This window comes from Nothobranchius furzeri, chromosome 14 (genome assembly GCF_043380555.1).
Source record: "Nothobranchius furzeri strain GRZ-AD chromosome 14, NfurGRZ-RIMD1, whole genome shotgun sequence".
Taxonomy (NCBI): Eukaryota; Metazoa; Chordata; class Actinopteri; order Cyprinodontiformes; family Nothobranchiidae; genus Nothobranchius; species Nothobranchius furzeri.
Window position 1 is genome coordinate 10422178 of NC_091754.1, and position 15997 is coordinate 10438174.

Sequence of the window (15997 nt, forward strand, 5' to 3'; positions counted from 1 at the left end):
GTGGTCACTAAACTGAGAATTCCAACGACACCTCTTCTCACTCCAGTTCAGGTTTCATCATTGGATGGCAACGCGCTCACTACCATCACCCACCGAACAGAGCCTGTCAAGTGGCAAGTGTCTGGTAACCACCAAGAAGTCATTTCATTTTTTGTTTTTCCCTCTCCTCAGTTTCCAGTCGTCTTAGGACATGAATGGCTTAGCATGCACAACCCCCACATCGATTGGAAGACTGGTCAAGTTGCTGCCTGGAGTCCTTACTGCTTGTCCCACTGTTTGTTGTCCGCTAGCCTTCCGGTCCAGGTTCCTGCTTCCAGTCCTCCACCCATTCCGGACCTTTCTTCAGTGCCATCAGAATATCATGACCTACAAGCAGTTTTCAGCAAAGATCGAGCTGCATCCTTACCTCCCCATCGTCCATATGATTGCAGTATCGACCTGCTTCCTGATGCCACATTCCCATCCAGCAGGTTGTACAGTCTTTCTAAAGCGGAACATGAATGCATGACCACATACATCTCTGAGTCCTTAGCATCAGGTCTGATTCGTCCATCCACTTCTCCCTTGGGCGCAGGGTTCTTTGTTTCAAAGAAAGATGGTTCCCTGCGTCCTTGTATCGACTATCGAGGGTTAAATCAAATAACAGTCAAGAACAAATATCCTCTGCCTCTGCTTTCCTCCACCTTTGACCCTGTACAGAATGCAACCATCTTCACCAAATTGGATCTCCGCAACGCTTATCATCTTGTAAGGATCAAGGAGGGTGACGAGTGGAAAACGGCCTTCAAGACACCTTTGGGCCACTACGAGTACCTCGTCATGCCTTTTGGCCTGACTAATGCTCCCGCAGTGTTCCAGTCCCTGGTAAACTCCGTACTCTCTGACTATATCAATTCATTTGTCACTGTATACCTCGACGACATTCTGATTTTTTCCAGTACCCTTTCCGAACACCATCAACATGTCCGCGCTGTTCTACAACGCCTTCTGGAGAACCGCCTTTTCGTCAAGGCTGAAAAATGCGAATTCCACGTTTCCTCAGTGAAATTTCTGGGATTTGTTCTGGAGAAGGGAAAGCTGAGAACAGACCCAGAAAAGGTTGAAGCTGTCCGTGACTGGCCAACTCCCACTACCCGTAAACAGCTTCAACGTTTCCTCGGGTTTGCAAATTTTTATCGGCGCTTTATTCGTGGCTACAGCCAGGTGGCATCTCCCTTGACGCAGTTGACTTCTGTTAAAAGAGCCTTTGTGTGGTCAGCTAACGCTGAAGAGGCTTTTCAGGAGTTAAAGAGACGTTTCACTCAAGCTCCTGTTTTGGTTCGCCCTGATCCGTCTGTTCAGTTCACCATGGAAGTCGACGCCTCAGATTCTGGCGTTGGTGCTGTCCTATCTCAAATGTCACCTTCAGATAATCTATTACATCCCTGTGCTTTCTTTTCAAAGAAACTCTCTCAGGCGGAGCAAAACTATGATGTGGGAGACCGAGAGCTGCTAGCCATCAAATTGGCTCTGGAAGAGTGGCGCCATTGGCTTGAAGGTTCCGAGCATCCCATCATTATCTGGACAGACCATAAAAACCTTGCTTACCTGAAAGAGGCCAAGAGGTTAAACCCCAGACAGTCCCGGTGGTCCTTGTTCTTCACACGCTTCAATTTCATCATTTCCTACACCCCCGGATCAAAGAATGTCAAACCAGATGCTCTATCCCGCCAGTACGCTTCAGACAGAGACCTCGAACCCGCCACTATCCTTCCTCCATCTTGTGTTGTGGGAGCTGTTTCCTGGGACATCACCAACAAAGTTCTGGATGCCCAACGCACTGATCCTGACCCAGGTAATGGTCCCCCCAATAAACTGTTTGTGCCTCAACAGGTTCGAGGAGCAGTGATCCACTGGGCACATACTGCCAAGTTTTCCGTTCACCCTGGAATTGGTCGCACTCTCGCCCTGATCCGCAGGTCATTCTGGTGGCCCTCCATGTTTAATGACACTAAAGAGTACATCAACGCCTGCCATGTCTGTGCCCGGAATAAAACCACCAATCAACCCCCGGCAGGACTGTTAAATCCTCTCCCCATTCCATCTCGCCCATGGTCGCATATAGCAGTGGACTTCGTTACTGGCCTACCCCTCTCCAAAGGTTTTTCTGCAATTCTCACTATAATCGATAGATTTTCAAAAGCCTGTCATTTTGTTCCAGTGAAATCCCTTCCATCATCCACTGAAACCGCTAACCTCCTCATAACCCATGTTTTCAGGCTTCATGGCATCCCATCGGAGATCTTGTCAGATCGCGGCCCCCAATTCCTCTCCAGGGTCTGGAAGGAGTTTGCCACCTTATTGGGGGCCCGTGTTTCCCTGAGTTCTGGTTACCACCCCCAAACTAACGGTCAGTGCGAGCGGCTCAATCAGGAGTTGGAGGCTATGCTCAGATGTGTCTGCTCTTCAAACCCTACCAGCTGGAGCACCCAACTACCATGGATCGAGTACGCGCACAACTCCCACGTTTCCACTGCAACCAGTAAGTCCCCGTTTGAATCATCCCTTGGTTACCAACCTCCCCTGTTCCCTTCGGATCTATCCTCCTCTGTCACAGTCCCTCAGTTTATCCGCCGGGCAAGGAGGACATGGATCCAAACCCGGGCGGCCCTTCAGCGCACCAAGGAGCGCAACCAACGGCTGGCAGATCGGCACCGCAGACCCGCGCCCGTGTACAGTCCAGGTCAACAGGTCTGGCTGTCAACCAAAGATATTGGTCTCAAGGGTACAACTAGGAAACTTTCACCTCGCTTCATTGGCCCATATCCCATTCAGGAGGTTCTCAGTCCCTGTTCTGTCCGTCTTGTCCTGCCCCCGTCTATGAAGATCCACCCTGTCTTTCATGTATCCCTCCTGAAACCTGTCTCGTCCAGTCCGTTGTGTCCTGTTCCTGCTCCCCCTTCTCCTATTCGTCTCACTGATGGTGGACTTGGCTTTCGTGTTCGGCGCCTGCTGGACGTCAGGCCCAGGGGTCGGGGGCGTCAGTTCTTGGTGGACTGGGAGGGTTATGGTCCAGAACATCGCCAGTGGGTCCCCAGTTCCTGGATTGAGGACCCTTCTCTCATCAGAGACTTTGACGCCGCTCGGTGTTCTGCTGCTGCCTCCTCCTCCGCCTCCTCCTCCTCTGCGCGGCCGCCGGGTGTCGGCCTTTGAGGGGGGGGGGGTACTGTCATGATCTGTGCTGCATAACCATCTCTGCTGAGTGTTTTACAGGTGGGTGTGTCTGGAGAGCCCAGCTGTGCCAAATCAGCTCATCAGCGATCAGGGGATTTAAGGAGCAGCTGGACATCTCACCATTGCCAGATGATACTCAGTCTTGGGTAGTTTCTAGCTCTCCTTTTGACCTTCCTAAAACAATTTTAGAATTACTTTGTCTATTTGTTCCTGCCCTTCTGGCAGTTAACCTGCTCTGCCCTCCTGATTCCTCCAGGTTCCAGTCATCTGTTCATCTCCACTCTCTGCTATATCTTTGGAACCATCTACCACATTCCAGTCCTGCTGTTTGCCCCTGATCGCCAGCTCTCCATCACCCCACCTATCCACCTGCAGCTCCTCGGTCTCCCCATCCAGCCAGGTCTGACTAACCCCCCCCCCCCCCCACACACACACACACACACACACAAAATACCGGATCATTCAGGAAACAGTAAGCCTTCTTATTTTTTCATCATCGTCTCACGTTGCTCCAGACTCTGACCTCTCTTCCTCTCTCAGACCCCACGGATCCCTCCAGTCCTGCAGAAGCTTCGGCTACCTCTCCCATTCAAAATAAATCATTTAAACTTACCTTCTGTCTCTCGGTGCTGATTCTTCATGTCGTGGGTCAAGAAATTACCCTCAAACATGACACTGGAGAGCTGTGATTGGCCAGCCAGAATGCTGTTAGGGATTGCAGAGGTTCCAGTGGAGCGCTCCTAGACCAAACTTTACAAAGCAAGAATTTGGTCTAGTTCACTTGGCTAGGAACTGGTCTTTGGAAAAGTTTTTCCTGAACCAACTCTGTTTCTAGATGAGGCAGAGATCAGCATCCACCAATCTTCTGGTCTCAGTAATCAGACAACGGAGGTCTCCCACTTTTATCCAGGACTGGTTTGAAGCCCACATATAGCCCCTCCCTCATCATCAGTAAACATCAGTTCCTATCCTGAGAACAACAGAAGACGGCAGGAGGACAGGAACTCTGAGACCTAGATACCACCAGCACCGGTGTCGGTACAGGATCTGCTCGGGTGCAGGATCGGCTCGGGGTCTTTCGACTGCCGACGACATCACATTACTGCAAATCTACTCGGCTTTCACACACACGTTTTGGAAAGACATCAGCAGTTTTGTTAATAAATTCTTGTTTGTTAACACCTAAATGTTTTCTTTATAATTGTAATTTGTTATAAAACACCATATTATCTTTGTTTTGTAAAGAATGTGAAACTGCATAAAACCAACATCGGACTGACAACAAACAATAGAACAGTTCTTAAATGTGAAGCCACATCTGTTAGTATTAATGTGGAGTTCGTCTGCATATTACCTTAGTTGTTATCTAAATACATTCTTTGACTCAAAATGGTGTCTTTCAATAAAGTTCTTATATTTTATTTTGCCCCATTTCATCAACATCAAGAGCTTTTGAGGGTCACCGTTTATCATTTGCTTATATTTTACATTTTCTTTAAAAATTCAAACATATTTTCTCTAAAAAGTGTTGATTTTTGGACTACAGGACTACAACCACTAAGACTATGACCGCAAATTTGTACTGACCAATCAAAATCATTACGTGATAACGTCACTTCCGTAAGCTTCATGTTCAGCCAATCAACTACTTTGACGTCATCGGCAGTCGAAGGACCCCGAGCCGATCCTGTACCGACACCGGGACACAAAGCACCTGTGTGCGCAACGCCTGTTTAACTACTGAAACCTATTTATTATATTGTTCTACTTGTTTGCTGTGAGGTTAATACTTTTTTGTAAGAACTAAATTAATATCAGATTCTGCCAATAAAAAGACTCTAAAACAATTCATATGTAAATATTTAGCATATTTATTGCAAAATCTCATTTTTCTGCTTTAGTGCTGCAACAAGGTTTTATTAATAATAAATTATTATACCTTTTGTTTTACTTCAGCATCGGTACGCTTCCTGTGCACAGATTATTAAGGATGCTTGTTTCAGCTGTGAGATTAGACGATAGGGTCAATGAAAAAATAAGTTGTCAGTTGTGACACACTCCATAGAAAATTTCAGAGAATCCACAAATAGTGGCTTTCAAATGATTTTTATAAACACTGTATAACTAACACTCCTGGAGAGGAATTACACAGAGGCTTCTGGGGAGCCCAGCTAGGGGTGGGGGCGGGGTGGGGTGGGGGGGTGGGGCTAGAGAGCTGTGATTGGCTAGCCAGAGTCCTGGAAGGAGCTGCTGAGGTTCCAATGGAGCATGCCTAGACCAAACTATGCAAAGCAAGAATTTGGTCTAGTTCACTAGGCTATCATCTTCCTGCATCTCCTCTAAACTCTCCAGAAAAATTGATGCCTGGGTTCTTACTTTTTCACCTCATCAGTTACTTTTGAGCAGATCAAAGGGATCTCCTGACCGCAAAGCGGAGAACGCGTTTCGATGCTGCGTCAGTGAGGTGAAATTACCGCAGCACAGGTGATGAGCTCCGCAGTGGCATAGCACTTCAGGCACAAATAAGACAGAAAATAGAGAACATGTGCGGACATGAACGATCGTGTGCTAATTATAGTTTTTTGGTTGCGCCACTTTGAGAATGGACCGTGCGCTGGAAGCAGCTGGCTGGAGCGCTGCGCAACAACGCTCTGTGCCGCTCTCTGTGCTCTCTGCTCAAAAGAGTCCATAAATGATGTAATATCGGTAGAAAACTTTTTTCCAGCTCCCCTGGATGTGTAGGATATACAGCTCCCCCATAATTCGAACCCTGCTCCTGGATGAAAAGCCGGACATTTTCATCAATACAAGAACCCCCAGTCCGGACGCCCGGACAGAGAGTGAAAAGTGGACACGTCCGGGCAAAACGGTCACCATAGTCCTCATAAAGCGGGAAATTATAGATACAGTATTTTGCTCATGCCCTTGCTGCCCTGGGCCCTTTAGAGTTCGTGGGCCCTGGGCAATTGCCCAGTTGCCCATATGGTTAATCCGGCCTTGGTTATGGGTGTGTGTGTGTGTGTGTGTGTGTGTGTGTGTGTGTGTGTGTGTGTGTGTGACTACAGTCAAATGCATGAGAGAGTTAGCAGCCTTGAAACAGCTTGATGAACAACTCTCCCCACGTTTTAAAAATGCTAATATAACGTTTCTGCTACTCTAAATAATGACTTCTCTGTAGAACTACTAAGTCCGACTGGGGGGGGGGGGGGGGGGAGTACAGGATATTTATGTCGATGGTCTGCACTGTGGAGGGAGGCAGTTTACAGCTCCTTCTCCAGATTTAAAGAGACAGTACCCAAAAACGGCTCATTCTCAAGACTCTCCTCAGAAGAGGGGTAGATGAGGGTCTGTAGAGCAACAATAATGAGGAAATCAGACCAAAGAACTGCAGTTCCAAATGGTAAAATGGCCTGTATTTGATATAGCGCCTTCTAGAGTCCTGGAACCCCCCAAGGCGCTTTACAACACAATCAGTCATTCACCCATTCACACACACATTCACACACTGGTGGGGATGAGCTACAATGTAGCCACAGCTGCCCTGGGGCGCACTGACAGAGGCGAGGCTGCCGAGCACAGGCGCCACCGGTCCCTCCGACCACCACCAGCAGGCAATGTGGGTTAAGTGTCTTGCCCAAGGACACAACGACAGCGACAGACTGAGCGGGTCTCGAACCTGCGACCTTCCGATTGCGAGGCGAGCACTTAACTCCTGTGCCACCGTCGCCCACTGTATTTAGACCCCAACTGAAGGCTTTAGATGTAAAAAGGAATAACTTAAAAGCATGTTATGTCTCCTTTAAAGTCCCCCATGCTTTTTCGCGTTTACCTTCTCATTCATGGTTGCCAAGCAGCAAGTACACATAATACAAACATGATGCATTCTGAGAAAATGTTAAACTGAAAAACGAAGCAAATAAACGAGAGTTTATTTTTCTTGGGTCAAAATATAAGAAAAAGTAAACAGAAATCCTTAAAGACAACAAATATTAACATCTAAAACTCCACAAAGTAAAGGGGTTTTTTTCATGAGGTGAATGTATCTCTTATCAAATGTCTGAGCCTTGGACACTAGGAGAACCTTGAAAAGAATCCATGCCCACAAACCTGACAGCGGGGGCTCTCTGGGATCTATCAGGGTATCTATTAGCCTTACTTTTATTTTGAAAGACTCTTTAAGAGTACTGATGTTACTGACTGACTTCCACATTTTAGATTTTAAAATGTATCTTTTTATATTTAAAATGTATTCCAACTATTTAGATTCAATATTATATGTTTATATTTACTGAACTTTATGTATTAATGTGTTAAAACAGTTGAAATGTATAAAGATTTTCATGTAAAATAACATTTTCATTCAGTAAATTGAACATATTTAGATTTAACACTAATATTTAGATTTAATGTTTTTACTTTTATTATTTGGTCTGAGACATACAGTCTAATAAATGTTTTGGTTTTTACAGTTTGAGGACCTGTTGCTTCTGCATCAGCCTGTGACATGTCAGCAGCTAGGACCCTGTCATAATGTTTACCTAAAAGAGTCGACTCCTGAGGTTCATCTTCCAAGGGTCATTTTTACCTTCAGTAGTAAATACACCAAACGCTACAATGATTGTATATTTCATTTTGTTTGGATTGTTTTCCTTACCTGGACTTTCACTGGGGGATTTAGTTTTCCGGTGTCCTAGCTGCACAGCAGACGACAACCTTTTGTGTCTCAACGTCCCCCAAGAATGTCCAGAGGTGGTGAGAGAGCCGGGCTGCGGCTGCTGCCCAGTGTGTGCCAGGCTGGAGGGTGAGCCGTGTGGGGTCTACACACCGAGGTGCTCCATAGGCCTCAAGTGCACCCCCGACATGGATGCTGAGTTCCCTCTGCAGCAGCTCATCCAGGGTTCAGGTAGATGTAGTCAGAAAATTGAGCAGGATGACACAAAAGTTCTTGACCATCAAGTGATTTATGGTAAGTCTTCATTTGTTAAATCTAAAAATAAACCACATTTAGCAGCAATCAATGATCTATGGTTTCATAACACGCTTAAAATAATCGTAAGATCAATGTTTAATAAGGATATTACTGGATAAAACATGGAATACACAAGAAAGTTAGATTTGGATCTTTATTTGGGGCAGCAGTAGCTCAGGTGGTAGAGCGGGTTGCCTTATGATTGGAGCATCATGGGTTCGAGTCCAGCTCCCGCCAGAGGTATCCTGCTGGTGTGTCCTTGGGCAAGACACTTCACCCAACTTGCCTGTGTTAGTGGTGGTCAGAGGGGCCGACGGCGCCAAATGGCAGCCTCGCCTCGGTCAGACCTCCCCAGGGCGGCTGTGGCTACAAGTAGCTTACCATCACTAGCAGTGTGTGAATGTGAGAGTGTGTTAAAGCATCTTTGGGTGTCTAGAAAAGCGCTATATAAGTTCAATGCATTATTATTATTATTATTATTATTATTATTATTATTATTATTTAAAAGTCCATTCAAAATCCACTTTTGGAGCTTTTGACTATATTATTTTGTTACTTTCTTGTGGATTTGATTTTTAGTTTCACATTTACATTTTCCTGTCTCAGTTGCAAAGCCTAGCTGGTGTGCTCCAACTCACTGCAGACAGATGGGGTTGTTGCTGCATCATCACAACCTGCTTTTCTCTATCTAGGTAGACAATAATCTAGATCCGTCCTTCCCTGGACTGTAAACACTAACACCCAGTCTCTCCATGTAGATAGCAGGGAGTTTAATTTCCTCAGTTGTGAAGAAGCCATTTCTTTCTTATCTAGTCTGCACCTTAAATAATACATAGAACCCAAAAATTGTGTGTGTGTGTGTGTGTGTGGGGGGGGGGGGGGGGGGGGGGGGCATGACTGTGAATCGGCAGGAATCATCAATCTGCTGCCTCTGTGTCTGCAGCTGTAACCTATTGTGGAATCTGCATGGGGAGGCAGGGTTTCATGAAATCCAGGCATTTTAGTTTTGTGCAGACATAATGGGTAACCAAAATGATTTTAATTTGTAAAAAAAGAAATTTCAGTAGTGTCAATGGTAACATTTTATCATACTGTTCCTACCGTTGCTCTGGAAGGTGTAAAATAGCATGATGCTGGCCCTTTCAGCTAATAATTTTATCTGCAACACAAATGCATTGATGTATGTCTACATTAACAACCAGATACCGATTTAACTCACTAATTTTCAGCTGATAGCATGAGTCATATTTATGAAACATAACCATTTTCCTCTATTTTCCTAATCAAACTCAACATGGCCAATTTAGTTGTAAAGTTTGCTACAATTAGCTGCTGTTTTTGCAAATGTAAACACAAAAATGTTACACACCATGGCAATAAAAATAAAAATAGCATAGGATAATTTCATACATCACTTGAGCATGTTTGAATGTGGACAAGCTAGTATCCCCTAAGCCTTGCAGATCATTCTGATAAACATGTTTCTCCTTCGGTCACTTCTGTTGATGTTGTGTTCAACTTCAGGTTGCAGTCACTAACAAGTACCAATTGCTCTAACTTGCTGGGCATCATGGGTGTGTTCACACCAGTTCATACGGGACGACAAGTGTAAATTGATAATTCAAAACATTTAGCAAACCATTCTTTTTGATACTTAGCTTACGTTTCTTACATTTAGAACACTTGTTACATTTACACCTCTCCCGCCCTGTGGAAGTCATTACCAGCTGATCTCAGAAATACCACTAACCTGGACCACATCAAGGCCAAACTCAAATGTTACCTGTTCAAGATTGCCTATTCCCTTACGTGGTTTTAAATGGACTAGTTTTTTTTTACTGTTGTGCTTGTTTGAATGTTTTATTTTCTTTTACTGAATAGTGGCCATGAGTTTTTAGAAAGGTGCTTCAAATAAAATGTATTCTTATTATTATGTGAAAAGGAAATAGTTTAAAATTCCTTATGTGACTACGTGCATACAGTTTCTGAAATGTTAGATATACAATTCCTATTATATTTAGAAAAATGACCAGAAATCACCCCAAAATAACACTCACAAAGCTCAAATCTGCCAGGGACACAGAAATGTGAAGTTACAGTTAGAATGGACAAGGAGTCCCTATTGATTTCTGAAAATGAATGTTTATATAGGTGATCAGTCAAGGTCAGACCCTTATCTGTGAGTGTAAACCAGCAGTGTCCTCGTAATGAACCCAGAACCTATTTATAATCCACAGATTATCCAGATTATCATCACATCTATTTTCTTCTTTTTTGTTTCATAGCCTGAGTAGCAGAATGTTAACATCTGTTTGCTAAAATAAAATTCGAGAATGTTTTTCCTCAACTCTAATTGATTTGATGAACGTTTAGGAAATTGTTTGGTGCTTTTTAAAATGAGAGAATCTGACTTCATGCTCTGATTTCCAACTAATGTTTTTGAATGTATTTCCATTAGATATCACTTCGGGTTTATCTGCTTTAACGGTTTTTGTAAGTCATGATCTAGAAAGTCTTAAAATGTTCCTTCCACTTCCAGTTTTTACAGGAAATGAAATCTAAGTGGCATGGCATCTGTCAGAGATGTCTGTCTTCATGCAACCATATTTGTATAAACAGCAGTAATTCATACCCTTCAATCTGCATGACTTTGTTATTTGGGCTTAATTAAGAAGCAGAATCTTTAAACTTCTTGTTTGTGAGGAAAAATAGTTTACAAAAGGCACCCAGTGATTTTTTTTTCAAGTTGCATTGAATCTAGGTACTACTTAAAAAGTTTTATTATTATTGAATTTGTGATGATCGATGCCATATTCTGCTTCCCAGAGACATTATTCTACATAATATAAGGGGCGTAAATGGTCATGTTATTTAATCTATACTTAAAATGCAATGTGATAATTAATAAAACACAGAGGCAACAAAAATAATAAAAACACCAACTTTTTTTTCTTAAAAGGAAAAAAAAGTTATGTTTCAGATGGTTGTTATCCCCAACCTGACCAGTAGATGGCAGTAATTGTTACAAACTGGTCCTTTAATGGAATTAAAATCACCAACTTTGTCATCTTAGAGCAGCTAAATAGAATAAAATCAATTACTGTTATTTATTATTAGCATGTTATTATAAACACTCTGCTGGGATTTATTCTCTAAATTCAAGTTACACCCGTCTGGGATAGATGAACTTTCCAGCTGGTGATGTTAAAAGAACCAACTGTTCATAAAACTAAGACACTAAGTTCTACAGATTCCCCAGGAGACTGTTTCCACATTTGACGTTTTGTTTTTCTTGCCTGGTTAGTCCCAGTCTGCCCCAGTTGCCCTGAAGCCATTTCTCTGTTGAAACTTGCTCTTCTCCTTTACTCACACTTTGCTCTTTAATTATTCTGAATACTTCTTGCTATACACAGAATATATGAAAAGTGAAGCAGTCAGTGATCACGTTAGGTGCAAGATTAGCATGTGCGTGCCCGTTGTTCTCTCCCCCTCCTCCTCCAGATCTCTGAGCAGATTTGGTTCAGAGGGTGCATGTCATATAAACTATAATCTTATTTACAAGAATACAGTGATTCTTTATAGTCATTGTCACATGAGACATGAAAGAATGAAACCTCATATACTTCAAGTTGAGTTTATTTTGTTAATCAATCAAAAAGGCCTGAAGAAAAAAGGTTAAAGCTAATTTTGAAAAACTGCAAAAAAAAAAGTAAAATAAGAAAAAACACAAACTAACGTTAAAAGCTTTTGTTTTGTATAATAAAAGCTGAATTTTAAACCAGTTATATTTCTTGAGCGTTCTTTTCATTTAAAAGATTCTGGAAATTCATCCTTACATCTCCCTACTTGCATCGATAGCAGTTCACTAACAGATTTCTTTCAGTCTGCTTTTGGGCCACACAACAGCGCTGAATCTGCCCTTATTGGAGTATTTAAGGGCATACTGGCTGAAATCAATTCTGGGTTCAAGGTACTGCTACTCTTGTTAGATCTCTCAGCAGCTTTCGATACAGTTGACCATCACATTTTGTGGTTGGTCCCAAACTGTGGAACAAGCTACCTCTCAACATCAGGACCACACAGAATCTAGAGCATTTAAATCCCTTCTTAAGATGCATTTTTTTGATTTGGCTTTTAATGCAGGTTGACTTGAGCATCTTAATAGTTTTTAACAGTTTTTATTATAGATTGTGACTGTTGTGTGCTCATCTTATTTTAGATTTTTATTGTTGATCTGTTGTTTCTTGATTTGTTTTACCTTGTACAGCGATTTGGGTGTAGCGTTGCTGCTGTAAATGTGCTCTATAATTAAAATTGACCTTGACCTTGACATTTGCTGGACCGACTGGAGTCTTGGGTGGGGCTGGTGGGAACTGCTCTTGAATGGTTCCCCAGCAAACTGTTTTTTCACTATTCAGATCAGAGAATGTACCTCTCCCTGTCTCCTGCTACATTGGGGTATGCCGCAAGGCTCTGTCCTTGGGCCTCTACTCTTCTCCATCCATCTCATTCCTTTGGGCAAAATCCTGGAATGGCATGGGCCGTTTGTCAATATGCATACTTGTCTGAACTTGTGTACTCTTGTCCTTGTGAAACATCATCAGCGATGACCCAAAGACTGTTAAAGTATGCATAATGGCAAATTCACTCAAAGTTCCCAGACGTGTTCTTGCTATGCCCATTGTATCAAGGATGCATCAATGCATCCTTCTGCAGACTTGGGATGGCAAAGTTTCCCATAATGCATTAAAACACATACGATTACACATACAACACTCTTTTGTATGTGTTGCTCCCGGCGGTCCAGAGGGATGGTGGTCCGAGTGGTGATTCACCGGACGTCGAGACCATGAGACTCAAAGTTTAGAAGCTTCCTTTGAGTTCAGCTTCACTGGCCATTGGATGCAACCCGGGGTCTGCAGGTTAGATGTCTGAGGTGTGGAGTAGCTCTGAAAAGAGCTGTTGTGTCTGTATCACTCGCAGTGTCGCTCAGACTTTTGACTTAAGGTTCAAAAAGGCTTCTTCCCCAATTTGGCCGGATCGGGAGTCAGCTAGAAGCTGAATAAATTGGGAAGTAATTCCTGTTTTATTAACTGAATTGAATTTATTGTCTTAATAAAGTATTTTTGAATTGAATTGAATTGAACTCCATTTACTTCACATACGTTAACACAATATACAAACAACTAGAAGGCTTCGCCATGGGTAACCCGTTATCAGCCACCCTGTGCGAGTTTTTCATGGAAGACCTAGAACAAAAAGCCATAGCCACTGACCCCTCAAACTGCGAAATTAAATTATGGAAATGCTACGTAGACTACATACTGGAAATCAAACCAAAACGACAAACAGAAACACTAACACAACACTTGAATAACATTGACGACACAGGTAACATAAAGTTCATATATGAGACAGAAACAGATGGCAGTATAGCATTTATGGACATGAAAATAACCAGGCAGACCGACGGGACCCCAAACATAAACACATACAGGAAACCAACACACACAGACCAATATTTATTATCGATGTCAGAACACCCTATCATACACAAAATGTCAGTAAACAGCACATTGTATCACCGAGTAAACATGGTAACAGAAGAAAGAGACCGTAAACAAGAGGACAAACACAAACAACACGCTTTAAAGGAGACATAACATGCTTTTAAGTTATTCCTTTTTACATCTAAATCCTTCAGTTGGGGTCTAAATACAGTGGAACTGCAGTTCTTTGGTCTGATTACCTCATTATTGTTGCTCTACAGACCCTCATCTACCCCTGTTCTGAGGAGAGTCTTGAGAACGAGCCGTTTTGGGGTACTGTCTCTTTAAACTGGAGGAGGAGCTGTAAACTCCGCCCCCCCTCCATAGTGCAGACCTGTACTCTCCTCCCCCAGCCGGACTTTGTAGTTCTATAGAGAAATCATTATTTAGCATAGCAGATTTAGCATAGCATATTAGCATTTTTAAAACACGTGGGGAGAGTAGTTCATCAAGCTGTTTCATGGCTGCTAACTCTCTCATGCATTTGTCTGTAGTCACTCACACACCCGTCACGGCCGACGGAGGGACAAGCGAGCAGGCACACGCGCGCGCGCGCGCACACACACACACACACACACACACACAAGGAATGCTGCTTGCTTATTTCTGTAAAAAAATGTTTAAAAAAATGATACAGCTCATTAAAACACCATTAAAAGAATATATTTTATTAAGATCTCTATCTATATACATACATATAATTATAAATAATTTTATAAGTAGTCTTATTTTATATTGGGTGTCTTAATGGCTGAAAATGGATAAAAAGCAGTTACATTTTAATTTAAAGATTTGAGATTCTAGTCCAAAATAAAGAACATTCCTCCAAGTGTTCTTTAATGTCATCATTATAATTCTAATGCTTACAACTTTGTTTTTATTGTCTGCAATGCGTAGCCTATATCTTTATTAAATGTGTTTAGCTGTAAAGTGGTAATTCTCTCTAATGTGTACAGAGGTGGACATCAGTGCTGCAGTGAAATTCCCAAGATCAGTCTGCTTTGCTAACAAATATAGTTAAATCTTACCTGCATTCTAAATAAATACCGTTAGGTGGAAACATCAGTAGGCATTGAGTTATTGATACAATCCCTAACAGCCAGAATGGAAGAAGAGCATGCTGGGTCATCCTGGATCTGAGCCTGTTCTGTGTATTTACCTACAGGATGCAATAAATGTCTACAAGGCTGAGTTTGGACCATTACATCTAAAAGAAAGCATACAATCAGTGATTTTTTTTATTGTTTACATTAATATACAAATTTTCTAAGTATTAACCTCACAGCAAATAAGTAGAACAATATAATAAACAGGCTTTAGTAGTTAAACAGGCGTTGTGCACACAGGTGCTTTGTGTCTCGGTGCTGGTGGTATCTAGGTCTCAGAGTTCCTGTCCTCCTGCCGTCTTCTGTTGTCCTCAGGATACGGATTGATGTTTCCTGATGATGAGGGAGGGGCAGTATGTGGGCTTCAAACTGGTCCTGGATAACAGTGGGAGACCTCCGTTGTCTGAATACTGAGACCAGAGGGTTGGTGAGATGCAGATCTTCTCTACCTCATCTAGAAACGGAGTTGGTTCAGGGAAAACTTTTCCAAAGACCAGTTCCATGATGTCATCGCCATATTCTGCAATGATAGACAATGGCTGTGTCTCAATTCAGGGTCTGCATCCTTCGAAGGACCCAGCCCACCCGGCCGACGTGGGCTGGGTCCTCCGTCGGCCGGGTAGACCGGATGTTAACGGCTGTGAATTTGGACAGGCCTAGCCTTCATGAACTCCCTCCGCGAACGTTCCGTCGCCTAGCAACCGTGGAACCGCTGGGCAGAAGGGAGAAGGAACTTTAAACGATGGAGCTCGACGTTTTATTTAGCTTTTTAACCCCCAGAGACCCAAATTTAGAAAACAACTGCAAAATCTTTTTTTAACCTTTCACATGTTGTTCTAAGAGGCCAGATAAACGGGCCTATTTACACATTTTAACAGCCAATAGTGTTGCAGAACTGAACAATAGGACCTATTAGCAATGTAAATGTGGTTTTAAAAAGAAAAAAATGGGGAAGGTTTATTTTTGTAGACTTAAATCTGATGTTGTAATATTACAACCGTGGGTCTCTGGGGGTTAATCATTTCCTTGACTGTTGGAGAGCTAATTCAGAGAAAATACTTTAGATAAGCTGAGCCTGAGCAAAGATGTGATAATAGTTTTTAATACTTTCTAAGGGTCTTAATTTGACCAAAACCGATTTGTCACCTTTTAAGACTTTT

At 42.8% G+C, this 15997-nt stretch overlaps 1 protein-coding gene across 1 annotated transcript in view; it reads left to right on the forward strand.

Moving 5' to 3' along the window:
• Positions 1 to 7757: 7757 nt before the first annotated feature.
• The window catches only part of igfbp2b (insulin-like growth factor binding protein 2b), a 65601-nt gene continuing 57361 nt past the window's right edge, over positions 7758 to 15997 (forward strand). The window contains exon 1 of the mRNA XM_015941849.3: positions 7758 to 8179. Coding sequence (XP_015797335.1) covers positions 7828 to 8179 — 352 coding nt within the window. The 5' untranslated portion in view covers positions 7758 to 7827. The remainder of the gene's footprint in view (positions 8180 to 15997) is intronic.